A 26,316-nucleotide genomic window follows, 5' to 3' on the forward strand; every position below is an offset into this window, starting at 1 on the left:
TTTTCAATTATTACGTCACACAACTGTATCCATTGTGACGCGTTTTCCAGTAATTTTGGACGAACACACGCGCGATGATTCATTTCTTCGATGGAATTTCACCCAATTAATCGAATCCCGTGTAATTAAAGGTGTCAATAATGGGGTCCGCCATTGTTACGAAACAATCGACGGTCGGAAACCCTCTGGACGGAGGGAGGGGTTCTGGGGGTGTATCGATTACCCCCGGCTTGTGACGAAACAATACTGACACCTGTCGGGCATCGCGCGGCCTGCGAAACAATCGTCGATTGTCATGAGGTGTGAATTGCCCTGTTACGCCACAATGCCATCAAAGACGACGGTTGTGACAACACAATGCCCTTTGCCAGTTATGGGTCGCGCGAAGTTTTGTCGCGAATTCGAAAACGCCTCGACACCGGAGCGTGTTTGTAAATACACTGCTACCATCATCACCACTACCTCCTACGGTTCTGCTGCTGCATTTTTCCAAGGTATTGCCTTGCGCAACTTTATGGAGTCCAGCTCTTTTTGGCTTCTTGATTTGATTCGAAGTTTTGTCAATATTGCAATCAGATACGGCCAGTTTTGATTTCCGCTTTATACGCACCACGATAACATTTGATACAATGGCTATTTAAGGAAGGAAAAAAGAAAAAAAATTGCAGTTTATTTGTTGGGATGTTGGTGTGCGGTGGTAGCTAAGAGTAGGAGGACCAAAAGTATGAAGTAGCAGAATATGTACAAGAGTGTTTTTGTAAGGTACAAGTTAATTTATTTTAAAGGTTTAATATCAATTGAGAAGCAGATTATGGAATTTAAAGTAAAACATGTTATTAAAATGTGGTTAAAATTGTGTTTTGGTGTTTTCTGAAGTCAGTCGAATTTTTTATGGAAAGAGATTTCAATAAAAAACAGTTTTTTCGGTAGTTTTAGATTAGAAAAACTATTTCAAAGAAAAAAAGTTCAATAAAAACGAAAAAAAAAATTGTGCTCATAAGCCCTAAAAAACAAAGATATTCGTTATTTTTGGAGAGTAAAATAAAATTGTATTAAAAATGAAAGCAGCTTTTACAAGCAGGTAGAAAATGTGTAACAAGGTGTTTGAAAAATGATTTAACTGTATTCAAACCACTTTGTTTCTTTGTTGATTTGTCAAATTTTAATTCTTATTATATCAAAGCGTTAAATACGAGTGGGTGTTTCCTAATAATGTGGTTTAAGAATGCAACTTTCATCTGGTGGTCGCTGGCGCTTTTATTTATTGTGCTTAGCGTAGCACGAGCCGTCGACAGTAGAGACCGAAAAACCGGCGATGTTTCAAACCTAGGCGCTCAAACGCAAGTCGCGTATGACGTAACAAGCAGGACAATCGACGACGTTCCCGAACCGGGAACAAACGAAGAAGAAACGAGGCCTAACAAAGGCCGATTTGCAAGACAAGCAGAAAGTGCTGATTTAAGTAGTGAACCTGCTTACTTAGTGGACTGCAAAGGCTTTAAGCTGACAAAACAGCAGTTTAATGATTTGGACGTAAAACTGCAGCAAGCCTTGAGGGACGACGGGTGCTTGGACCCTCCAAAAAGTGGCGTATCTTCTCGCAGTGTCACTGTGAACGAGCCCAAGGCTGTGTACAGCTACGACGAGGACAGTGGCACCCAACCCATCATTTTAACACCCATAGAGGTAAAATTGAAATAACATTTTGGACAGAATTTTATATCCGGTAAATACAGGCACTTTTTCCTGTTTTGTGGGAGAAAACAAAACAGCGAAAAATCGTTTTTGCAATGCAATCAAACAAGTTTTGAAAAAAAATTAATGATTTGAAAAAAAAACAGGGGATTTTTTCCCCCATTGCGTTGCATTTAGAAGTAAATAGACTCCAAACTTCATTAAAAACAAAAAAATAAAAATAACCAAATGTTTTATTTTGGAAAGTGACACATTTAAACAATACTCGAATTCTTACACAAAAGAACCAAACAGCAATTCCATCACATTATTAAAAAATGTAAATAAAAACTAAAACGAATAAAGTAACGGAAAGCACATTTTTTTTTCTCACTAAACTATTTTTTTTTTCAGATCGACGGAACCTCGCAAATCGATGACGTCACAATCGAAATCATCAACGTCCTCGATTCTGGAAACGAGGTTCTAAGCGTCGCGAACTTTACGCTGACGCGAACCGTCGACATCGGCGGCAGGAACGTCACGTTCGATTATGACGTCATTCCCGTGACGTCATACGACGGAAGGATGCTTACTATATCAGGTTTTAAGATGAAAAAAATCATGAGCTTGTTATTACGATAAGAAGTGTTCTCACTATATAAGTCAATGTTTTTCAACCGTTTTTCGATGCTACCGAATCTGTCGATCAATAATAGTAGATCACAGTCGTTAAACGCATATGTGTGTGTATCTTTCATTAAAAGACCCAGTTAAAATAACATTTAAAGAACCTTTTATTAAACCAAAATCTAATTTCACTTCGAAATCCCTAAACATTTTCAAACCCATCCCTTTATCCCACCAAAAAAAGCTGAAAAAAAGTTTTGAGAACCCCCTGGACTACAGCTATGAGGCTTCGACCCTAAGGTCAAACCAGCACAGTTAGCCCAGCTGGTCAAAAAAGGCTGTGTGTCGCGTTCCCACGGTTGTTAGCGACACAACTAACTTGTCGCGTGTCGCGTCGTCGGAAGAGCATATGTCGCGACTTTAAATCGCTTGCTTTCAGTGTCGAGTTACAATAATGCAGTGGCCCTACTATTGTGTCACCTTTAGTCCGTCTAGTCGCCACCTGTGTGTGTGTAAAAGGGGTCTAGTCATGATGCGAACAGAGAAAACAGTTATAATTCAAGGCAGATGAAATTGCGATGGGCAGGTTGTTTTGTGTGGTTCATTTGACAAATGCGGATCCAGGGGGTAGTCAAACTAATTTTTTTTACTATGTAAATACTTTTCGTTTTAAAATCATGTTAATTATTTCATGACGTCAAGTTATGACGTAAATTTGTGACGTCATTCTCAAAGAGATTTCAATAAAAACACTTAATTTCAACACAAGTCGTTTAACGAATTAAGTCCAAGTAGAACACTAACTTCAGTGCAAGTGATTTTCGCCAATAAACTTAAGTCAAGCCGAGTAATTTGAAAGCAGTGATACTAAATTTTCGTAAAATCAAAATAAATCACGATTTATGATTTTTTTATCAATAATTCTGGGCGCGTTGGCGAAGTGGTTAGCGCCACTGACCAGCAATCCTCAGATGCGGGGCTGAACTCCCGGCTGAGCACTTTACGCGCGGTGCTTGTGGGCTGAGAACCTGAAAACCGTAGCCCGAAGATCAAGCAGAGTGCGCGAGTCGTGATCAAGTAAATGATCTCTGCAACAGCGCGTCGAGCTGAGCTGGCGGCCGTGGAAGGAGAACAACATCTCTCACTACTTTACAGACTTGTATACATGATAGTGCAATGTATGGTGACGCGTGCATTGTATTATGATGTATATGTAACGCGCACTCGAATATGTATGTATCAATAATTCTAAGACAAAGAATAAACGTTTCCGCATAGTCATTTCGTCTATAACCTTCAGCCATTATGTTTCAAATTGCTCTCGACAAAGCTTGTAATTTGTTTCTCTTTACAAAGGCCTAATAAACCATGAAGAATACGAGATGGCCATCAACAGCTTGATGTACATCAACTCGGCTGAGAACCCAAGCGACACTCTCAGAGGACTCACAATCTCCATCAACTACGCGAGCACAGATGAGACAAACGTCAACATCTACTTCTTCGTGTTCAGAAGAAACGACTCTCCTTACTTTGGATCTCAACCTCTGCAGATCACAATCCAGGAGGACTCCGCCGTGTGAGTTTATTATAATGGAATACGAATGTGGTTGTTTGGGGTTGGAAATTTATTTCGAGTATTCGGCAGTTGAGTTGTCATTATGTTTGAAATGAATGTAAGTCTCAGTTGTGAATGAGTTTATCGAAGCGGTTGCTGGTGTGAGTTTATCTTTCTTTACCATTGATGTTTAACCGTTAGCAAGGATGTTAGATGTCAAACCTAACCCTGCGGTCATCCTTCAAGGTAATTTGTTTGTGGTGTTTTTTTATTCGAATCATAATTCCACTAAACTGAACGGTTTTTACGGCAGTGCTTCTTAAACTTTTCTAGTTTTGTTCACCCCTAGCTTATATCTCCAGATTTCATTCACCCTTGTCTCATGATATGATAAAACTGTCTTATCTACATATAATAGCACAAAATGACTAGGTTGTTTCGCAAGCTATCATCCATTTCTGACTGTTCACCCTTATTCACCCCTTTTGGTTGGTTCACCCCTGCAAAAATTTTATTCACCCTGGGGTGAACCGTTCACCTGACTAAGAAACACTGTTTTAAGGTGTTTAGGGTCTTTTTAAGTGGGGCCACAACCGATACTTGACATGTTATGTCCGGAGGTCGTGAGTTCGCAATTACATTAATATGAATGTCACCCAGCAGAAATCTATTACCTTTTCTTTTCTTGTTTTTTATTTACCAAAATATTGCCGGCCTTTTTTCAGATTCGAAGGCCTCACATCGACCAACATCCCGTTTCTAGGCAACACGGTGGTGGATAACGACCCCGCGGCACTTCTTGGTATCGCGGTGCTGGGAGCTGACAATAGGCACGGAATCTGGAGGTACGAGACCTCACCTGGAGTGTACGCCGATATTGCGGTGAGTGGGGCTTAAGTTATTTGTATATTTTTTGAAGGGGGTGACTGGAACCACATCTGTAGGGGATGTTTTAAAAAGCAAAAAATATCTAGTTATCCAAGTCGGTCGTGTGAATAGGTTAATTAATTATACTGTTACACGACACAACAACTTAAGTGTAGCCTTTTTAAAACGATAACGGGATATCAAAAACTTTCCCGTAAGATATAGAAACCAAAAACATGCGCTTTTTCGCAGATAGTTATTTGTTAAAAGTAAGTGTCACTACAACATATTCTAGTAGGGCGTGTTTGCCGAAACTTCGACCTGCTGCAATTTTCAATTTATGAATCGTTTAAAGAACTTCGCGAATTCTTCAAACGCGTAATTTAACGAACATTTAAAAAGTGGATTTCGCAAACTCTTTGAAATGAAAACTTAATTCCGTGGAAATCGAATTTCACGAATCCTTGAAACCCAGCTTTAAAAGTTCTCAGCGTGTGGCGCGAAAAGCGAAACCGCCACGAGAAATATTTACAACTTGTGCCAAAAACTAGCCCCGCCTCTCTCCAGCTTTCCACGCTTACTGCTCGATCGGGACAAAGAGATTTCGCGCCTTGAGACGAGTCACTGTGTAGAGTCAGGTGTCAGCTTACAAATAGCCGGCGAATTCCTGCTTGATGGACCCACACTTGGATACACTAACGCTGTTTTAGAATACACTAACTTTATTTAGATTTTGCTGGTAACGTAGGAAATAAAGCCAACGGTGTTAAGTAGTGTTTCCTACCTTTTTTGGTTCACGAATATTCGAACAATGTTTTAGAAGACACTGAACTTTATTAAGGATTTCCTGGTAACGTTAGAAATGCACACAACGGCACAAAGGCTTTAAGCAGCGTTTCTTAATTTTTTTTTGATAAACAAGCGCTGCCTTGGAATACACTTAACCTTATTTAGGGGGCGCTGGTAACGTTGGAAATACAGCCAACTGTAAAAAGCAGTGTTTCTTTTTTTTTTCTTTGGAATGGGGTAAGTGAGCAGCGGGGGCCAGAACATTGTCTTAGAACCACTGAACTTTATTTGTTTTTTCCCGGTAACGTTGAAAATATAGCCAACGGTGTTAAGTAGTGTTTCTTACCTTTTTTGGTACACGAATATTCGAACAATGTTTTGAGAATACACTGAACTTTATTTAGGTTTTTCTGGTAACGTTGGAACTATAGCCAACTGTAAAAAGCAGTGTTTCTTTTTTTTCCTTTGGAGGGGGGTGAGTGAGGGGCGGGGTTCCAAAACGCTGTCTTAGAACCACTAAACTTTATTTGGCTTTTACTGATAACGTTTGAAATAAAGCCAACGGTGTAAAGTAGGGATTCCCAAAGTAGAGGTTGTGATGGAAAAAAAATGGTTCACACAGGTACGATCGAAATCTGCCAAAAATTAGACTGTTGTAAATTGTTTTTTTTTTTTATTTAAGTTTTTATTCAACATAAACTGAATCATTGCGTCAAACGCATTTCATTGGTTTCGTCTTATTGAACTGAATTATTTCACCATTAGCAGTTTTGTCAGTATTCAAGCCACTTCCTTCAATAAATCATGTTTTAGCCCAAGTCAAGTTTGGTTGATTAAGAAACAATAATTATTGAGAAAATAGATTTTTATTCCCCAGCCAACCATGTTTAATAGTTTGCTAAGAATTGATAAAATAAATTCAAAACTAGCATATTTCGTACTAGTTTTGTGTGTCTTGAGAAAGTCTGGCAATTAGGCAGGACGGAAACTCGCAACCGCATACCGACATATTTGTGGACTGTTATTTCGCCTGGGGAACTGCTCATTTTTAGACATTCGTCCGACCGGCAAATGCAAATTTAATGCAACACCAACCCTATAGTGTTAAAAAAAGATAAAAAGCTTTACAAAACCATAAAATCCTGACACCTGTACACCGAAAGCCATTCCAGACTTACCGAATCTGTTGATCAATGATGCAAGCAGGGCAGGCTCCTGACACCTGTTATTCAATTTACAACTGTTATATTACTCATTTATAACTTACTTTCAGAGCGGAGTTCGTGATAGCGACCACAACATTCTCCGCAGCACTTCGTTGAGTCAAACGAGTCTCATCATCAGTGAGAACCACTTGATTTTCTTCCCAGATGCAAACTTTCACGGCGAGTCGTCGATCACGTTCGTCGCTTACGACAAGACAGGTGCGTATCGTAACAACACTTGAGAACCCCGGTTGAGAAACACTGCACAAACCAAGGCCGCGGAGTCGATTTCGGCCAAAGAAATAAACCCGAGTCTGACTCCAGCTAAAAGTGCGATTTCGTCGAGTCCCGAGCCCGGCTCCGACTCTACAGACTGTATTTCGCCTATTTACGCAACTAAAACAACGGGGTTGATATTGAGCAATCCACTCATATTGTTGTTATGCATTTAATGTATCTTACAAAACGTGGTTGACACATATTCCACCGTATGCTAATCCAATTTTACAATTTGAAGTTTGCGGCCATATAAGTTTCGAAATTTGCTACTGCGCACGTGGGACTCGGGACTTGGTCAGTCTTACGTAGTTTAATTAAACCGACTCCGTCTAGTCCCTACTTCGAGTTCGACTTGGCAGCCCTGATCAGGTAGTTTTACTCGATTCCCAAGTCCTGAGTCCGACTTCGCAGCCGTGAACCTTTAACGCAGGCAAGCCAACAATAGCGTTTAGAGGTATTTGTTCAAAACCGTTCAACAACCCTTGCACTATATCAACAGGTACATCACAGAGCCTGTCTCACGGCGACTTTGCCAACGCGACTTGGACACAAAATGGCGCCTTCGGACCCGACATGGGCACCGTCCAAGTGGTGATACAACCTATCAACGACGCACCACAAGCTACAACAAGCACCGTTCAACTGGGGACATTTTCGGAAGACTCGACCCCCCCTACTGGTGTACCCCTTTCCACTTTTCTCCAAGCCTGCGATGACGTCGACTTTCCTTATGACGTCACACTGCTAAACCTCGGAGTTGCTGTGACGTCAGTGGACGCTACCAACGGCGTTTGGCAGTTTACTGTGGACGGGGGTGCAAATTGGCAGGTTTTGGGGGTGCAAGGGGTGCTTTTGGGAGCAAATGGTGACGTAGCGTCTTACGCTGTTAGATTCGTGCCAGCCTCCAATTTCTACGCCGCCGTGGATATAAAGTACAAGTGCTGGGATTTTACGAGTGGATCGGTGGGGCAAACTGGGGTAAGTTTTGTGGGTCTTTTTACTTCATTTTTGAGCATTTATTGTTAATACCTAATTTAATTATTTTTTCTTTTTCTTTTATTACTGTTTTGTGGTTATGGAAATTTGGCGTTTATTTAAAAAAAATTAATATTTAAAAAAATAAAATTAAAATAAATGAATCCTTTTTTTGTGTTTATCTAAACTTTCTGATTTTTTTTATGAAAGTTATTGTAAAATCTATTGTAGGGTTTTGCCTGTTAGTGTCCGAAATATTTGTAGTGTCTTTTTCTTTTTTGATAGCTTTTGTTTTTTGTGAATAATTATATATTGCTAAAAACTATTCTTGTGCCTTACCTTAGTACCCTTAAATACTACATCGTCTTATTCAAATATACTTTATATAAAAAATAAGCATCGTCGTTTGGTTATAATTTTACTGTTTAAATTCAAAACATACACGCCTTATCTTAAACAATTTTCATTTTATTACAACCAACTTAATTTTATTTTGTGTTTTTAGGTTGATACGTCATACTTGTCGGATGGTGCGTTCAGCCAATCAGAAGTGACCGGCACCGTGACGATCGAAAACGTCAACGACCAGCCGACCTTGACCTTGCCCTCTGCTGACGTCACATTCCCGTTTTACGAGAACGCCGAGCAACAAAACTTGGACGGAACCTTGATTGGAGAGTTGATGGCCGCTTACTTCAAGTAATTGATTGCTGAGGGGTTTAGCTCATTGATTCCACGCCACAGTACTCTAAAGCAGAGCTGCGAAGTCGGTTGGAAATAACCCAAGTCCGATTTCGGCTTGAAAGTTAAATCCGAGTCGGACTCCTGCTGAAAAATGAACCCGAGTCCAGCTCCCGATTCCGACTCGGCTTTACAGAGTGTACTTCACCTATTTACATAACTTAATGCGGTGGTTAATCAGCAATCCACTTATAGGGGTGTCCTATAAGTTACCCAACCACAATACATGGTTGGAAATATTCCATCATATTCTTTTCAACACATTATAGTTTGAGTCTTATCAGTTTCGAAAGTTGGTACTGCGCATGCGCACGTCAGACTGGGACTCAGTTTTACGTAGTCTTACCCGAGTCCCGAGTCCGATTCCAGCAAAACAAACCGACTCCGTCGAGTCCCGACTCTGCATCCCTGGCTCTAAGAACTGTACTTTTACACAAAAAGATGATTAAACGGACACCACTTTACCAAATAGATGATCACTTTTACACAAATAAATTAACTTCTAGAAAAAAAGTTCAACGTTAACACAAAATAAGTTGCCTTTTTCAATCAACATCAAATAGATCTTTGGAGCATATAGGTTTGAAGGTTATAGTTAGACCTAGTAAGAATACCAAAGCCCATACAGAAGTAGATATCATTATAAACGTGTCTAATAAATCTTTATTCAGATGTTGAAAATAAATAAAGATTTATTCGAATCGTTCAAAATGATAAACACTCCTGTAGATCACTTTAAAACCAAAGAGTTAACTTTTTTATTTTTGTTTAAATCGTAGCGATGACGACCCTACCGATCTACCCGGACTCGCTGTGATCGAAGCCGAGTCGAGTACGATCGGCGAGTTTGAGTACAAGTGCGAGTCGGTGTCGAGTAGTTGGTACGCGTTCGTGTTTGCTGGAGGAGCCGGGTACAGTGAGTACGTGCGACCAACAAGTACGAGGGCAACTCTCCTCGACTCGACTTGCAGATTGAAGTGAGTTGACTCGGATAAGTTAGTTCAAGTTCAATTTATTTTTGTGCATTTTTGCAAAAATGGAAAAAAAAGATCATAAAAAAAATTTAATAGAAAAAGGTAACAGAAAAAATTCAAAGATGACAATAAAACTGAAAAAAAAACATTGGAAAAAAATTTGGAAAATATCATAAAAACACACAACAGCTAATATACCTTGAGGTCATCTGGTCGAGTGCGCATGTTATGAAAAACAAAACTTCTTCGATTATATAATTCAGGCGATGTGGATGTCCGATACTTTATATTTTATTCCAATTCCGATATTTTAAACTAAAAGTATCGAATCCCAAACTCGATTGACCCGATACCAATGACGTCATTACTATGTCTAAACATTCAAAATAGGAGAAATTGAAACGTTAAAAGTATTGTTTTCATGTTAAGCCAAAAATTTGCTCCAGTATAAAAATCTTACTTTGGTGTAAAGTGCGTTTGAACACAAATTAGTTGAGATCGACCGAAATATCTTTTTCGGACCGATGCCCGATTTTTCACGTTTTCAAATATGAAATTTGTTTAATTTTCAGGAAAAACTAATTCATATTTCTTAGTAAATATCGGTCAAAATATCGGCTAAATTTGCCGATACCGATATATCGGTAGAGGCAAAATTTTAGTCGATATTATCTGCAAACCCATATATCGATTTATCTTTACAATATAACAAGAAAAAATGCAAAATTGTTGTTTGTTTAAACCTACGCGTTTTCACTAGTTGTTTTAAAACTTCACCGAAATTTATTTATTTTTATTATTTTCAGATTCGTTCAACTCCTGCCGCTAACCGGCGCTGTTGCCCCGCACATCATGGTCAAGGCCTGGGACGGATCCGGGGGATTTACCTCCGGAAGTTATGACGTCAACATTGCGTCATCGACATCAATCAGTGTGCAACAGACATCCATCGTTGTGAGCGTAACCAAGGCTGCAAATCAACCTGAAATTAGCGGAAGCCAAGGTTAGTAATTTGGAAATTTAAATCGTGTTTTTTGGTTGTTGTTTTTTTCTAAAAAATTCCTAAGTTATCAGGTTTACTAAAATATTATTCGCTCGATTACTTTTTCTTGTAAAGAGCGGCTGCTTCGAATTATTTAAATTTTGAAGCGTTTTTTTTTCAACATAAATTATTTTCTAAAACTAACATAAATATACATTTCGTCGTGCAAAAAAACAGACATCTTCAGGTTTTTTTTGTCGAATGAATCGATAACGAACATTTTAGTACTTTTTTTTACTATAACCTTACAATTAGTTATAGGTGAAGCCAACGTTTGTATTGTGGAAAAATATAATAAATAGTGATCGTTTCGCTCTTATCGCATTTAAGGATATATGCTTTGTTCAATGGAGCTGATTTTTTTAAAATCTTTTTGTCGTGTGTTTAAAAATATTTGACATGTTTTTTTCCTCACTTTTATTGAATTTGAGCGATAATTGGGTAAAATGCTTTCGGGAATGTTTTTTACACGTCATTTTGAAAAGTGTCGCCTCGCCTTTACAATGAAACGATGTCCCTGCAAATAAAAAGCAAATCATCCTCAGAAAGTTTTGAGGTATAATCAGAGTCAGTCTTGTTTTGTCTTCAAGGGTTTACAATTTGCCGAAAGCTGAAGCCAACATGCATTTTAAGCAAATGTAACCTTGCAATGCAGCTCAAATTAGGAATATTTTAACAATCTTTCAAGTCGACTAAAATTTTACAAAACATTTAACTTTAAATACAGTATTTGGCATTAACAGCTTCTTAATATTAATGAATAAATAATTAAAAATTTAAATTTAAAATTAAACAATTATTTTTTGTTGCTTTTTAGGCGATTTAACTTTTACCGAAGGCGGATCAGAGCTCGGTATTTTCCCGGACGTAACTGTAACTTCCTCTCATACGGTTTCCTTCGACCTCATTCAAATCTCACTAAGCAACGCAGCGGATGAGAGCTACGAAATGCTGCGGATCGGATCAGCGGACGGTTACGAAACGGAAGCTGACATAATTTCCCAAACCGGCGCAACAGTAACTTGGAATACTCAGCAAACATCTGTAAACTTTTCCGGAACTTTCAACGCGTTTCAGTCACAATCCATTGCACGAAGCGTCACTTACGTTCACACTTCGGCCAACCCAACAGCGACTTCTAGCGGTGGCGCGAGAATCCTGTCGCTCACCGCTAGAGGGACAAACGGGATCGCTTCCGATGCGTTCTTGCGCAATTTGGAAGTGGTTGCTGTGAATTCTGCGCCGAGTATTCAGCTTAATGACAGCTCAACGGCGAACACAATCACAATGGTTCCAGGTAACAGTTGAAGAATAAATAGGGATAGAGTTAGCTCCACCGGGCAACATATCAATAAATTTAAATCGCTCTTCTGGTGTAAACGAAGTATAAACCGACGTTTCGGCAGCAGATACCAGCTGACCTCATCAGGGTTAATAATTAAAACGAGAGTGCGTTAGCCATCTTATATACTAAGAAGTAAAAAATTTGAAAAAACGTAGATTAAAATTACTAATTCTAGACGTCACAGCTTATCGCATACTTCAGCGACGTCTAGAATTATTAATTTTAATCTACGTTTTTTCAAATTTTTTAGTTCTTAGTATATAAGATGGCTAACGCACTCTCGTTTTAATTATTAACCCTGATGAGGTCAGCTGGTATCTGCTGCCGAAACGTCGGTTTATACTTCGTTTACACCAGAAGAGCGATTTAAATTTATTAATAAATAGGGATGTTCGATAATATCGGATCGGAGCCGCTACACGATACCAAGTGGTAGTATCGGTACTCGTCCGATACTAGGGGTGGTATCGGTACTCATCCGATACTAGGGGTGGTATCGGTACTGATCTGATTCCAAATTAATATAAGTATTTAGGCATCAATGTCATCCAATACAGCAATTTCTACATTGAAAGTTTAATTTAAATATTAGGGTAACGACTGATCTTGATGAATCTTCGAGCTAATCCGAACTTTGGCCTAATAACCTAAGTAAAATTATCTTTGGTCATTTTAAGTGTAGTACTGAGCTTAATGGCAGTAGAACGGCCAAGACAATCACAATGGTTCCAGGTAGCTAGTAAATTAGAGGCCGATATATACCAATTTACCGATAATACCGGCCGATATTACACTCCTACCGATACACCGGTATCGCCTAATTTCAGCCCATATATTATTATAAAATTATTATATAGGGTTTCTTTAAAAATCACCAAAACGTTTGTCCTTTGATTTAATTTTTATCACTGACTGAGTTAACATCTAGTGTTAAGTTTACTGTGTTTCACATCGTGCAACGTTAATATGCAAATTAAGAGTTGTATAAGTAAATAGGTAGACAAACCGAATGTAATTTGTTGGCCAAGCAAAAAACGTTATGTGTTAAATATAAACACTTAATTTCAACCCAAGTCATTTGATTCATTGACTTAAGTCAAGTCATTGGTTCAAAGTGCTTAAGTTAAGCAAGTCATTTTACCGAAACAACTCAAGTGAAGCCATTTTGAAAACACTTAAGTTCACCTAAGTCTTACCCGATATATTGTATAAAATATTCGTATTCATAAAACTTCATATTCTTGGTCGTAAAGCGACATACCTATAACTTCCAACTCTCAGTTATAACTACCCCCAAACATTCTTTAGATGCCACAAGCATCACAATCTACCCAAGCACGCTCTATGTCGTCACAAGCGACCCTGATGACGCGGCACCGTCGAATGTTCACATCACAATCGACTCGTCAGCTGATGCAACCGAGAGCCTAAGTGTCCCGGATGTCGTGGAGAAGGTTCTGGTTCACACCGATTCGCTCATCTCCACAAAGGTGAGATAAGCTATTTTGCACGAATCATTGTGAAGGCAATTTAAATAAAGATATGCAGTAGAGCAAAAGTTTAATTCTGTTTATCGTTTAATCAAGATGGGACCGAATTGGCCATTTTCATCAATTTATTAAACTTTAAATAATTTATTGTAACTTAAAATAAATATAGTATATATTGTAGACGTAGAATGAATATCAAAGCCCGTATAGAACTAGGTAGCATTCTGCTGATGATTTCAATAAATCTTAAGATTGTGACTGGAGGTTGTAGTAAGACGTATCCGGGATTTCGTGTGCATACGGTAGGAAGCATTTTGTGAACGTTTCGAATGAACTTCAGTAATTTTCTACATAGGCCGGCCTTTGATATTTATTATAGGCCTTACTACAACCCAGCCATTACGCCCAAAATATATATATGCTATTTTTTTCAAGTAAAGATCCACCATTAAATTGCACTTCACATTCGACACTTTAAAGAACCAACCAATTTTTCATTAACCACCTTTATTATTCCAGCTTCTGATAGCAATTTTGTTACACGCCGAAAAAACAAATTACCATTTTGCAGCAATTACTCCCAGGTTAATAATCGCTTACTAATTACGTTACACAATATGTGCCTAAACACCACCTTCGATTATTCCAGCTTCTGAGAACCAATTCCAACTACAACGTCGCCACGCGCACTCTCACCTTCAGCGTCACGAACAGTGACGTCACGGCGTCCGATTACGATGACGTCATCAGTCGTGTAACGTACAACAACCCGGCGTTCCGCACCAGCTCCGTTCAGCGGCAAATCAGCCTCCACGTTGTCGACCTGGGCGGTGCCGTCTCGAATACTGTTATTACGAGCGTGGATTTGGTCGGGAACAATACGTACGTCTCATCCACTTCCGCGCCGACCACTAGCGCTCCTCCGATTGCACCGAGCGTCACGAGGATTCTCGCGTCGCCCTATTGTCGACCCGACAATGGTGAGATTGTGACGTAATGAATTGTGGGTCGAAATGTGGTTTTACGTTACAGGAATTTTTTTATGTGAATAGGTTTCTAGAACCACATCCGCCAATCAACGTTTAAACAAAGTGTTTTAACGTTGTAAGATTCTTTATCGAAATAACAAATGTTTAAAATAGAAAATATTCTAAATTTTATCGGCAAAGCGATCTATGAATCAAAAACTTGCATATCATAACCTTTGCGTCCTATTTTGTCCTGCTTTGTTAGTTTTACTTCTGTACATGGACAATGAAATAAACTGAAGCATGGGAGCTCTAATGTTTGATTTAAGAAAATGTAAATTTCACGGTATTAAAAATCATTGGCATTTTCTCATATCTAGTTAAGTCAAATACTACTTCACTGACTTGTATATAAAGAAGCACATTTTTTAGCTGCCCGATAGAAAAGACAGGGTCAGATGTTTTTTTAAAGCAGGGATTTCCAAACTTTTTTTCAAAAGAAAAAAAAACGGGGTCAACTCCTTCATAAAGGGCCGGACAACTGTGAAGATTGGAGTTCGTGGGCCGCATATAAAAATTTGTTTCAAACTTGATTAACTTGATAATTGTTTAAGGAGGTCGTTTTTGAAGATGATAACTGAAGATGATACAAGTTCGTATCGAAACGTCTTAATCAAGATGCTCTCGATCTACTCGACCTTTTTGGCTTTGAAATTTATTATTAAGCTACATTACAAATCCGTACATAGTGTAACCAAGTAGTTTTTAAACTTAAACTACAACAATTCCAGACCTTCCCACCGACGCCAAAATTTCGAGCGGCGACGAAATTCGCGTCACCTTCAGTGACGACACAAACATGCCGCCCTTCGGCCATTATGACGTCACCGACCCGGTGGTTTCGGCGGGAAAGCTGCTGACGCGTGACGAGGTGGACGAGTTGTTCGCGTTTGAACTCGCCCCTACTCGCGAGTTACTCGGATACAGCGGACGTTGGGAATCGGCCAGAGAGTTCGTGGTGACCATACTTAATGAAGGATACCCGCAACAAAGAGTAGAGGTGTGAACTTTGGTTGTTTTTTCTTGGATTTGGAGTTCAAAAATTAGGGTCATTGTTTTTTGGGATTTTTTTTCAGTTGCAGTTTAAAGAATTTTTTGTATATTTTTTGTTGTGTGTTTTGTTTTTAGTTTTACCAAGGTATTTTTTTTTCAGTTACATGTTAAAGAATTTTGTTGGGTATATTTTGGTGTCTTTAGCTTTGCCAGGGTTATTTTTGGGGTTTTTTCGGTATATTTTTACTCAAAGAAGGATGCCCGCGCAACAGCGAGTAGAGGAATAGACTCTAGTTTTTTTCCTGGTGTTTAGAGTGCAAGAATTAGGGACAGTGTTTTTTTAGGGTTTTTTTCAGTTGCGGTTTTAATAATTTTTGTTATATTTTGGTGTGTTTTGTTTTTAGTTTTGCCAGGATATTTTTTTTCGTAATTAACATACTCCGTAAAGGAATAAAATATACCGAAAAACGTCTCAAAAAATAAAAAGTGCGTCCGTCACTGAATTAAACAAAAAAATACCGAAGTAGACTAGGTGTTATACTGAAATAAAATCACATAGTTCTGTCATAACTGGGCGTCTAAAACAAGCAATATTAGGAAAGCTGAGGTTATCGTTCAAATTTGCAACTGCAAATATGCAACAGAACTGCGCAAATATGCAACTGAAATCTTAGTTCAAATGCATCCTAAGGAAGCGGCGAGATTGCCTAATAAAAAAAGGAATTTACCAGCGGTAAAAAAAAGCATTTGCGAGTATTAAAACTCGAGCAAGTAAAAGAGTATTTACAACCTGTTCAACACCGGATGCATTTGTTTTAAAAGTGTCCACTTTTAACCATCGAAAGGTCCGTTTTGATTCGGGCAATTTGTTCTCTGTTGGTCACCGTTTAAGTTATTTTCCTTGTCTTCTGCTCGTTTGTTGAATCATATTCTCTTCGAAAATCTTGTTTAACATTTCTCGGAATCTCTCAGTTTATTTTTACGCTGAGCATCACTTTTTTGTTAGCTTCTTGTATATTTTGATGTAAATTCGCCCCAGTTTCCAATATTGATTTATTACGTGTTGTTCCTTAAAACCGTTTGTTACTCGTTGTAATTGGTGTCGCGACAAAAGGTTTTCTTCATACGTAAGACTGCCACCTGATTGTCGTTAAATCAATAATAATTAAACATAAAAACGAATACTGAAGAAAATTCATTATGTTAACGCGAATAAGTGAACCCTCGGCGGCAGACCTAGGTTCCAAAAATTTCCGAATAACAAGTAATTTATATCGTGGTACAAATCGCAGGTTGGTTCCTGGTTCCTGGTGCCCCGGGCCCGCGCCGCCTGTTCCGCCGCCCCCAATCCGCTAGATGCCGCACAACGCTACTGCATCCGGGACTCCACCGGGCTGTCTGGCGCCTCCAGCGGAAACTCGCCACCTTTGGAGGGAAATTGGGGATTGAACGTAAGTGTTTGTACCTGGAGCTAATAATCTTCAGACTTTCCTCATAAATCAAAGTCGAATCATTTGAACATTGTATACTTTCTTTTAGAGTCATTGTCGTCATCCATTCACAAAGTGAAGCGATGCATTTTCATATACATTCAGTTTGTCGTTCATGTTTTACTTGTTTTCAGTCTTTATTGGCCTTGTTTTATTTTTTATTGTTATCTCAAACGCAATTAGTTCTAGACTTCTAGGTAATAATCTTAAGAACTAATTCTCCAAGCAATAACCGGTTTAAAGTTTTGCTAATCGATTTTTTGCTTTTTAAACAACAGTATCTTTCCAATTAAAAATAGTAACTATGAATAAAATTCCTTTATTAATAGTGCGTCGTTTCTGCACCGACACAAAACCGGTTCGAAAAATCATCTTTTCCTCGTCCTGAAAGCAGTAATCGGCCCAAAACCGAAATTATTGGACTTACATTGTCCATTAAAACTAGTTTTGAAGCTTGGGTATATATTTCACCAAAGCGTCAATTCGCAATTCAATTTTATTAGAAAAAATAACGATAATTTTCCAAGTTGCAGCCTTTGAAAACCGGATTAACTCAGAAGTAAGGACGGGATGGCGGAAAAAAATAGAAACATTACAGAAACACACTTTCACCTTTTTGTCTCACTTTTCAGGTACCCACAGTTTCCAGCGTCGTTGTCGAAAACTCTGACGTCACCGACGGAGTGAGTTACGTCAGCAACGTGACGTCAACAGTGATTTCCCTTCGTCCGGCGTTGAGCCAAACCCAGATTAACAGTCTCTGCGACAAACCACTGAACCAACTATTCGGTGAGTTTTCAGGAAAACTATAATTTTTTTCATGGTTTAATGCAATTTTAATTTTGTGAGAAACTTTGGAGAAAAAAATCAACACATTTTTAGGTATTATATAGTTTACTACAGAATAGTTAATGGTAATTGTTATTTTGTAAGTTATACGCATGTTAGGTGTTGTAAAACAGGGAAGTGAAACATAAAAAAAAAGCGCGACTGCCTTCATAACTTAGTAAAATCGCTTTTAACCAAATTTTGTAGAATGTAAATGACCCTTACAACCCAATACATGGGTCCAGAAGCGCGATCTTGATTTTTTTATGAAGGGAACATTTTAATAAAGTATTTTAAATTGATATAAATCCACGATGAATTGACACATGTTTAGAGAAAAGTTAGTTCTAGTTGTGAAACCTCTGAACTCCGCTATCGATTTTATGAAGATCTGTCTCGATTTAAATTGAATATCAACATAAATATTCCTAAAAATCATACTTTAAAGTATATATACAAAAATGGTTTGTATTAATTAAAATTTTTCTGGCCTGTCGGGCGAGTATCGTTTCAGCAATCCCGAATGAAATAACACTTGCCAAAATGTTGACACGCCGCACGCAAATTTTGTCCAACCAAATTGTTTTTTTCAATAATTTAACCAGCTTTTCTATTTCGTCTGGTATAAATACGTAGTCCTCCTATGACCGACGTACGTTGCTAACCAGACTATCGATACGTACGACTTTTTACCACGTGCGACTTCGTTGCGTGTATGCGTTGCTGATGTACGCAATAATTGGCCATTTTAAAGTCTGTGCATTTTTTAAAGTCTTTGCCATTTCACATAACTTGTCGCAAATAAAGTCCAGTAGGTCTGATAACAACAACTCATTTTTGTTTAAGGGCACTAGCCAGCCGGGCGAGCCCAGAACGACTTGTACCTGCATTGGCGAGCTAGCTAGTGCAAAATCCTAACCCTGACACATATATATACCATTTTACTTTATAATATAGTTCAATAAAGTTATTTGTATACGACTTTAAAACATTTCCATTTTCTCATCAAGGTCCATCTCTTCTGAGCGCATTACCCCAACTTGAGACTTCCCTTGCAAAATGCGAGAACCAGGTCGTTTCAGAGTGGGATCTCTCGCTTACTTCCGGGTCCGACGTTCCCACGGTCACCAAACTCTTCCTGGACACGTCCTCTCAATTCCCACGCACCTACCGCTCGCTAGATGTCGCTGCCGGGATCAGCGGAGCGTTTGACCTTGAAGAGGTCATTGATGTGGTGTCGCAAGACACCGGCGTGGAGTCGCGATTGTACAGCGATTACGCGGCGAGCAATCTGGCCAACGAAAGCTTACTACTGGTTGTAAGTTGAAGAAGATTTGTTGTATCTTTTGAACACTTTTTCTACAAAGCGATAACCAGTTATTAAAATCTTCTAATTCAGGGGTTCTAAACTTTTTTTACCGTGGACCCCAAAATTTTATTTTTGCTTCGCGTGGACCTTTGTAGACAATAAATATTTAGAGATGTCGTCACAATAAATATTTAGAGATAACGTCATAAATTGAATAAATTGACGTCACAAGACAAATAGGCTTCAGAATTCTGCTGATTTCGGTCCAAAAAAAAGTGAAAGTGAAAGAGTCGAAATACATTCAGTACAAAACCGTTTTATTTTTCATTACTTTTCTTTGAAAAATTGCTTTTAAATATACATTAACATTTCAATTAGGCCTTTATGGACCCCCTAAAACTAGTTCACGGACCCCCAAGGGGTACATGGACCCCAGTTTAGAACCCCTGTTCTAATTAAGCAAGGGCTTTCCAACCTTTTATGAGCCGGGGAGCATTTTATTGCTGGTTGTAGGTGGAAGTGGATTTCGTTTATTGATAAAATTTTAGGAAAAGGTACAGTGTCTGTCACGGTTGTTCGATATTTTTGAATCAGAGTCGTTACCCGATTAAGTTCAGAATAGATTCCGTTTATTTTCTAAAAAAAATAAAAAGTCCAATATTAATGTATTACTAGGGTTGCCACAAAGTCTTGTTATTGAGTTGAACTGCGTGTTATTGAGACTGCGTATCAAAATCTTATGTTTTATCAAAAAGTATTCGCCTAGGTTTTAAATTTATTGATTGTCCAGTTAAGTTTTCTGTTTAGGAAATGATGTCAAAAATATATCAATTGTTTTACAGTTTTATTTGAATACTTACAAATATTCTTAAAAACTTGCCGCTTAAGTGGGGTGTGTCTATAAAAAAATTGTTCCAATAACATTGTTTTCTATTCGTTCGAATTAATATATGAATCAATTAGTATAAGCCTTTGTGTTATAAATAAATTCCGGTAGACTGATGAAGACTTCAGTATCGGATCAGATCCATAAGTTTTTAATAACTATTTAATTAATATGGAATCATTTCACAACCTTAGAAATTCTGAGTTTGAAGCATGAAGTGAAAGTTTTTGTATCTTTGTTTCCCATTTCACTTTTTATCTAAAATAATCGTTACAGGCCAAAGACAATTCCATAACACCCGCCGTTGTAAACGTCACAATCGAGTCCAGCAACTCTTCGATCGACGTCATCACAACCGGTGACGTCATCGTCATTGTCTTCGACCGCGACACCGACCAACCGCCAGTGGGCGACAAAGAGCAGCTGAACCGTGTGTTGACCTTGGGTTCAACCTCTGCCACCAACTACTCGGCCACGTGGCGCGACAACCGCACCCTAGCGGTGACCTTGCTCAACCTTGAGCGGGAACTGGATGAGCTGAGCGTCGCCTTCCGCGCAAACGTCTTATCCGATGAGAGCGCGGTTCCCAGCGGTTTTTCAAGCGATTCAAGCTGTGTGGGTGTGGCCGTTTGCGGGGAACACCCCAATTCGAGAGGAATATGCGACTCTAGCGCCACCTCGTGTCGAGCATCCGGGACTTTTTCGGCGCGAAAATCGCTCCAGGTTGCCGGGGAATCCCCAGATTCTGTGGGCTGGTGGTGGATCCTGGTGCTCGGGATTGCGCTGCTCGGATGCTTGTTGGTTGTCGCTTACTTAGGGAGGAGGGTTTATATGCGGAGGAATAAAGGTGAAGAGGGATATGCGGATGAATACGGTGAGTTTAAGGAACACTATGCTCCTCGAACAATCCTGTTTTAGCCTGAAAGGTGTTTGAATAAAATTATTCAAGAAAGAGGTTAAAAAAAATGTTTACCGAAAAAACAGCTAAAAAAATCGGGGTGACCGTGTTCAACAAAAAACAAAGTTCAGCCCGCTTGCTTAATCTACATCAAAAAATCAGAGGCATATTTATTTTGGGGGGTGCAGGTTGTAAATGTTGAAAAACTTACGGTTGCACTTTCCATACTTTCCACAAAATACAGAAACCAAAAAAGTTATTTGCGTATTTTTAACGAAAGTTGAGAATGCAATTATAAAATGTAAATCTTAAATGTAATTTTATTGTTTACCTCTTTAAAAACTTTGACTAAATCAAAGCAGATTTCATGCTGTGTTAGTGTATGTCATGTTTACTGCTACAGGTTGCTCTTATATAAAAACAATTGGTTGTTTTTTCTTTCTTGATATTATTGCGTGCTTGCCATGTTTTTTTTGCAAATTTAACTTTGTTGTTTTATATTAGTTAGAAAGCGTTTAAATCTAGCTATGTGATGAACTGTGGTAATGGTAAATTAAAAAATAATACTTTACTTCATTCAGTTCTTTTCTATTATTAGGCCTACAGAAAAAGCAAACATTGATAAAATATTCCTGTATTTTATTTCATTATTATTTTTTTTTTCAGAGAAACAAGATTCTTCCACATTTCCTCGTCGATGTTGGGAGAAAGTGAACTGCTTCAGTTTCCTGGTAAGTTGGTTTTTACTTGGAAGTAAATCGCTAATATTAACTGATGCCAAACAGCAATAAAATGTTTACCATTGAATTTGCTCAAAGCTATTTTTAATTAGATGATTATTTGATACTTAAGGCTCTAATTATTTAAGGTTTATTTGGTTTTACATGTTTTACCTCAACATTTTAAAGTTCCATTTTTTACAATGTGATTAATAAATTTCCTCCAATTACAACAAAAGCTACACTATCTATAAATTTTAATTATGCTGCCGCTCCTCTGCATATGCAGACACCATAGAAGATAGCAGTAAAGTAGAAGCGAAAACTTGTCTTTGTAATTTCAAGTTACTTGAAAATTATTAATTGCACTCCCTTCATCAAACTTCGTTGTAAGGCTTTAGCTTCAGGTTACCTAAGAACCTAGCTGAAGATGTATGTGAAAGCAAAAATTAAGCACTGAGATCCGGAATCATTCAAACTTCGTTCTTATGTTTTAGCTTCAGATTACCGAAAAAAACAAAGCAACAAGTTTCTATTTTTTTAAATTTTTTTTTTTTTTTAAAGATACTCTTTTTTTCAACTTAAGTCTGATGTGCAAATTTAATAAATAAAAGGTATTTAGACAAATGACTTGACTTGCACTAAATCCGAAAACCGTTTTGACTCTAACATATCAAGCAATTTTGGATGCACATTAAAAAATATGAATTTAATTATGTTTTAACCCCACAATCCGCCAATCGGTGTCAAAAAAATAATTAAATTCATTCACGTTGCATGACAAATCTTAAAAAAAGTATCATTTTGAGGGGCAATATATTCCAATGTTTTTGGTTTTTATTTCTTTTTGAATGTAATAAACCTTTTAAGTTGATTTTTTTATATGTGCTGTTTTTTATTAAAAAACGTTATTAAGTATAATTAAAAACACATTATTTAAATTTTTGTTCTTTCATTTGAATACTTGTTCCCGCTCAGCAACCAAAGCGGACCTCCTTGGGCCACTCTCTCCCCTCCAGCTCCCAATTACCCCCCGAACGGCGCCGGGGAAGTCCCTCTTCTCGGGGCTCGCGTCGCGTCGGCGCCAGCGACGATTCCTCGGTCTTCTCTGTGACGCAACAACGGGCCGGCGATTGTTACGAGAAGGCGGCCGACGGATTGTTCTATGACGACACAATCGAATCGGATCTGGAGCGCGAAATTCCTTCTGACGTCAGCAACATTCGAGAAAATGACGTCACAATCGGGTTTTCGCCGTTCTCGCTGAAATCCGTCAGCGGGTTTCTTCCACAAACCCCGAAAAGCTCACGAATGGGGGGCAATTTTACCCCCAAACCCCAAATGGAGGTTGTTGACTCTTTAGCGCCATCCAATGCTTTGTTAAAATGGCGAAAAGCTGTTTCAGCGATCCGACTTCAACAAAAACAACCAACCGACGCTAATACTGACGTCACAGTCGCATCTATGACGTCTTTGCGCTCGCCCAGATTCGCGGTGACGTCACAATACGTGCCGTCCTTTTCCAGGGCGGGTGACGTTAGTGCCACGGGGATTTCCCCGGTGGGACCCAGGGGTCCCGCGAGGGGGTCTATTTCCGGGCTGCCTATGACGTGGTATGTGCGGGAGGGCAGTGCGCATGCGCACCAGGTGCACTTCGACTGACCAGGCGTTTTGTTTACGTTTAAAAAACTGCCCGTGTTGTGACGTAACAAAGGATTGTAAATAGGGATGTCCGGTTTGTTTTATATCGATACTAATACCCATTATTTTGAACGAAAAGCTTTGCTGCATGATACGGTATCAGATGATGTCATTGCTCATTACTGTGACCAAGTAAGCTAAATCATTGAGATCAACCTTGCAAATGTCATGATTGAGGTTGTTACGCCAAAAATTGCTTTAAAGCCAATTTTATTTGACTATTTCTCAGCTATGTTCTAAAAAATTTCCCTTTTGAGGTGAAAACGCGGCTTTAGTCGCAAACCATCGCTAAAATAAGAAAATGAGTTTAGCATAGAACCGGCACCGATACCATCACTTTTGTATCGATCGATTTCAATAAGCTAAATCATTCAGATCAACCTTGCAAATGTCATGTTTTAAGTTGTTATGTCAAGATTAGCTTCAAAACTAATTATATTTGACTGTTTCCCAGCTATCGTTTGAAAAGGTTTCTTTTGAAGGTAACAAATGCTGGGTTTATATAACTATCGCTAAAATTAGAAAATGAGTTCAGTTAAGGATTCACGCACCGCCAATATCGGACGAAATGTCACACCCGATCCGATATTATCGGACATCTTCCGTTATAATAACATACATATAGCAATAGGGTGTATCTTTATAGAACCCAAAACCATCGGCAGCAGGTTTTAGCCAGTCGATCACTGCTCCGCTGACGCGTATATTAACAAGTAAAACATACAGTTAAAAACACGAGTAAAAACAGGATCAGACGTTTTGTTTAAAAGGAAAATATATTTCGCCAAGTGGCATCATCAGTTCCTTAATTCGAATTCGAATGAACATACATATAGAGATCGCTCTTACAAGACAAAGGCTGCCATTAAGTCACATTGTAGTAACAAAGGCCTAACGTTATCAAACCTCGCCAAACTGTTTGCTATTTTTGACCTGTATATTTTGTTATTCTTGACAAACCCAATCGTTTTGGGCGTTTTCAATTATTGCCATGTAGTTTTTTTAGCTGCTTGTTGTATATGTTCCTTCAAATAGTATAGATTATAGTTTGGACACAATTTTTTAAATTTAAAAAAAATCTAGTTAAATGTTTTATAGAACTCTTTCTTCCTGATTATTACACTTGAAATATTTAAAAGACGCGTAATTCGATAACCCAGTAATTTGATTTGTTGGGTGTACGATATAAATAATATTATATATTTGATGTAACACGTTTCAAACTATTGGCCTCTGTTAAATACTAAATTTCATCACTTTTGACGACATTCCAACGAATGCAGTAGTAGATAAGTTGTGTCTAGTTGACTCGCCGCTATTTAACCTTGTTTTGACACGAATAAAACAAGTTTTTCTTTTGTACTGGTTTATTATGATTTTTTGAGGGGGAGGGAGTGGGGGTAAAAAAAGGGCCAAGAGTGACACACAGACAAATTGTTAAAGTCGAAACACAACATAGCAACATTGTGTAAACCTTTTAAATAAATGTTTAATATTGAGGTTATTTTGCACAAATCGTCATCATGCATATCGATTAGAAAAAGTAGAACGGGCTTCGATGCGTTTCTTAATCGTCGGGTAATTTAAAATAAGAAAGAGAAACACAAAACAAAATAAATAAAACTACAACTAATGTAAAGCAGTCCAATGTAAAGTCCCTGTCCTGTAAAGTCTCTATAAGCCACAAATTTATTGCAGGGGTCGGTGCCTCTAAAATACTCAGGGTTGTTATACGTCTACGTTCGATGCATTTTGGTTTTATCTAGAATTTCTCGGAAATCGGCATAATTTAGCTCTTATGACCAAGTGAAAACCGCAGGTCCACCTTATGACCAAGTAAAAAGTAGAAAGAACATTATTACTTTTTAATAGAACGATTCTTTTAATTTTCTATGATAGCCTAGTCTTTGAATTGATTGGCGTTTTTTGCGTATTAAAATGTTGAAAATCCCTCTGCTTTTGCAAAAGTCTTCAAATAGTGTTTTATTTATTCTATGTTCAGTGTCCTACAATACTCAGCGTTGTTCGGGGGTTTGTCATAAATCAGGGGTTCTTAAACTTTTTTTTACCACGGGCCCCTTAAATTTGTTTGGGACTCGCGCGGACCACGCTAGGCCAAAAAAGTTTAGAAATGACGTCATAAATTTACCTTACAATACAAATAGACTTAAATCTGCTGAAGTCGGTCCAAAAATGTTAAAGTGAAATGAAGTCTTATTACAGTCAGTGTAAAACCGTTCTATTTTTAATTAAATTGTTCTCAAGTCCATTTAGGTCATTTTTCTCAAAATACATAAGTCAAGTTTAGTCATTTAAAAATACTAACCCAAGTTCACTTAGGTAGGTCTAATCCAGCGGTTCTCAACCAGTGGGCCATGGCTCACTGGTGGGCCATAAGAACATTTAAGGTGGGCCACAGACCAATTTAAAAAATATAGATTTAGTCTCATTTGTGTCACTATATTTAATTTTACAGCAATAATGGCTTGGGAAGGAATTAAAAAGGAATGTAAATTTATTGTTCAGCCGCAAGTATTTCACTAATGCACGTTCTGCTGTGTTTTCATCTAAACCAGTGGTTCTTAAACTGGGGTCCATGGACACCTTGGGGGTACGCGAACTAGTTTTAGGGGGTCCATGAAGGCCTACTTAAAATATTAATGTATATTTAAAAAGTAACCTTTTTTCAAAGAAAACCGTTTGATTAAAAATAAAACGGATTTGCACTGAATTCTATTTAGACTCCATTTCACTTTCACATTTTTGGACCAAAATCAGCAGATTTATAAAGTCTATTTGTACTGTGACGTCAATTTGTGACGTCATTTTGGATTTTTTTTTGACAACCGTGGTTCACGCTAGGTTAAACAAAATATTAGGGGTCCGAGGTAAAAA

General features: G+C 38.3%; 1 protein-coding gene across 1 annotated transcript; it reads left to right on the forward strand.

The window, feature by feature from the left end:
* Positions 1-1,212: 1,212 nt before the first annotated feature.
* Positions 1,213-24,262, forward strand: LOC146162753 (uncharacterized). The gene is made up of 19 exons (XM_083385290.1): positions 1,213-1,686; positions 2,089-2,278; positions 3,661-3,883; positions 4,588-4,744; positions 6,792-6,942; positions 7,502-7,980; positions 8,483-8,676; positions 9,498-9,695; positions 10,499-10,695; positions 11,552-12,031; positions 13,388-13,569; positions 14,219-14,549; positions 15,329-15,597; positions 16,883-17,041; positions 17,713-17,869; positions 18,919-19,226; positions 20,380-20,977; positions 21,668-21,732; positions 22,699-24,262. The coding sequence occupies exons 1-19, from the start codon at positions 1,213-1,215 to the stop codon at positions 23,380-23,382; spliced, it is 5,496 nt and encodes a 1,831-aa protein (XP_083241416.1). The 3' UTR covers positions 23,383-24,262.
* The last annotated feature ends 2,054 nt before the right edge of the window (positions 24,263-26,316 follow it).

This window comes from Ascidiella aspersa, chromosome 3, assembly GCF_963924565.1.
Source record: "Ascidiella aspersa chromosome 3, kaAscAspe10.2, whole genome shotgun sequence".
NCBI classification, from domain to species: domain Eukaryota; kingdom Metazoa; phylum Chordata; class Ascidiacea; order Phlebobranchia; family Ascidiidae; genus Ascidiella; species Ascidiella aspersa.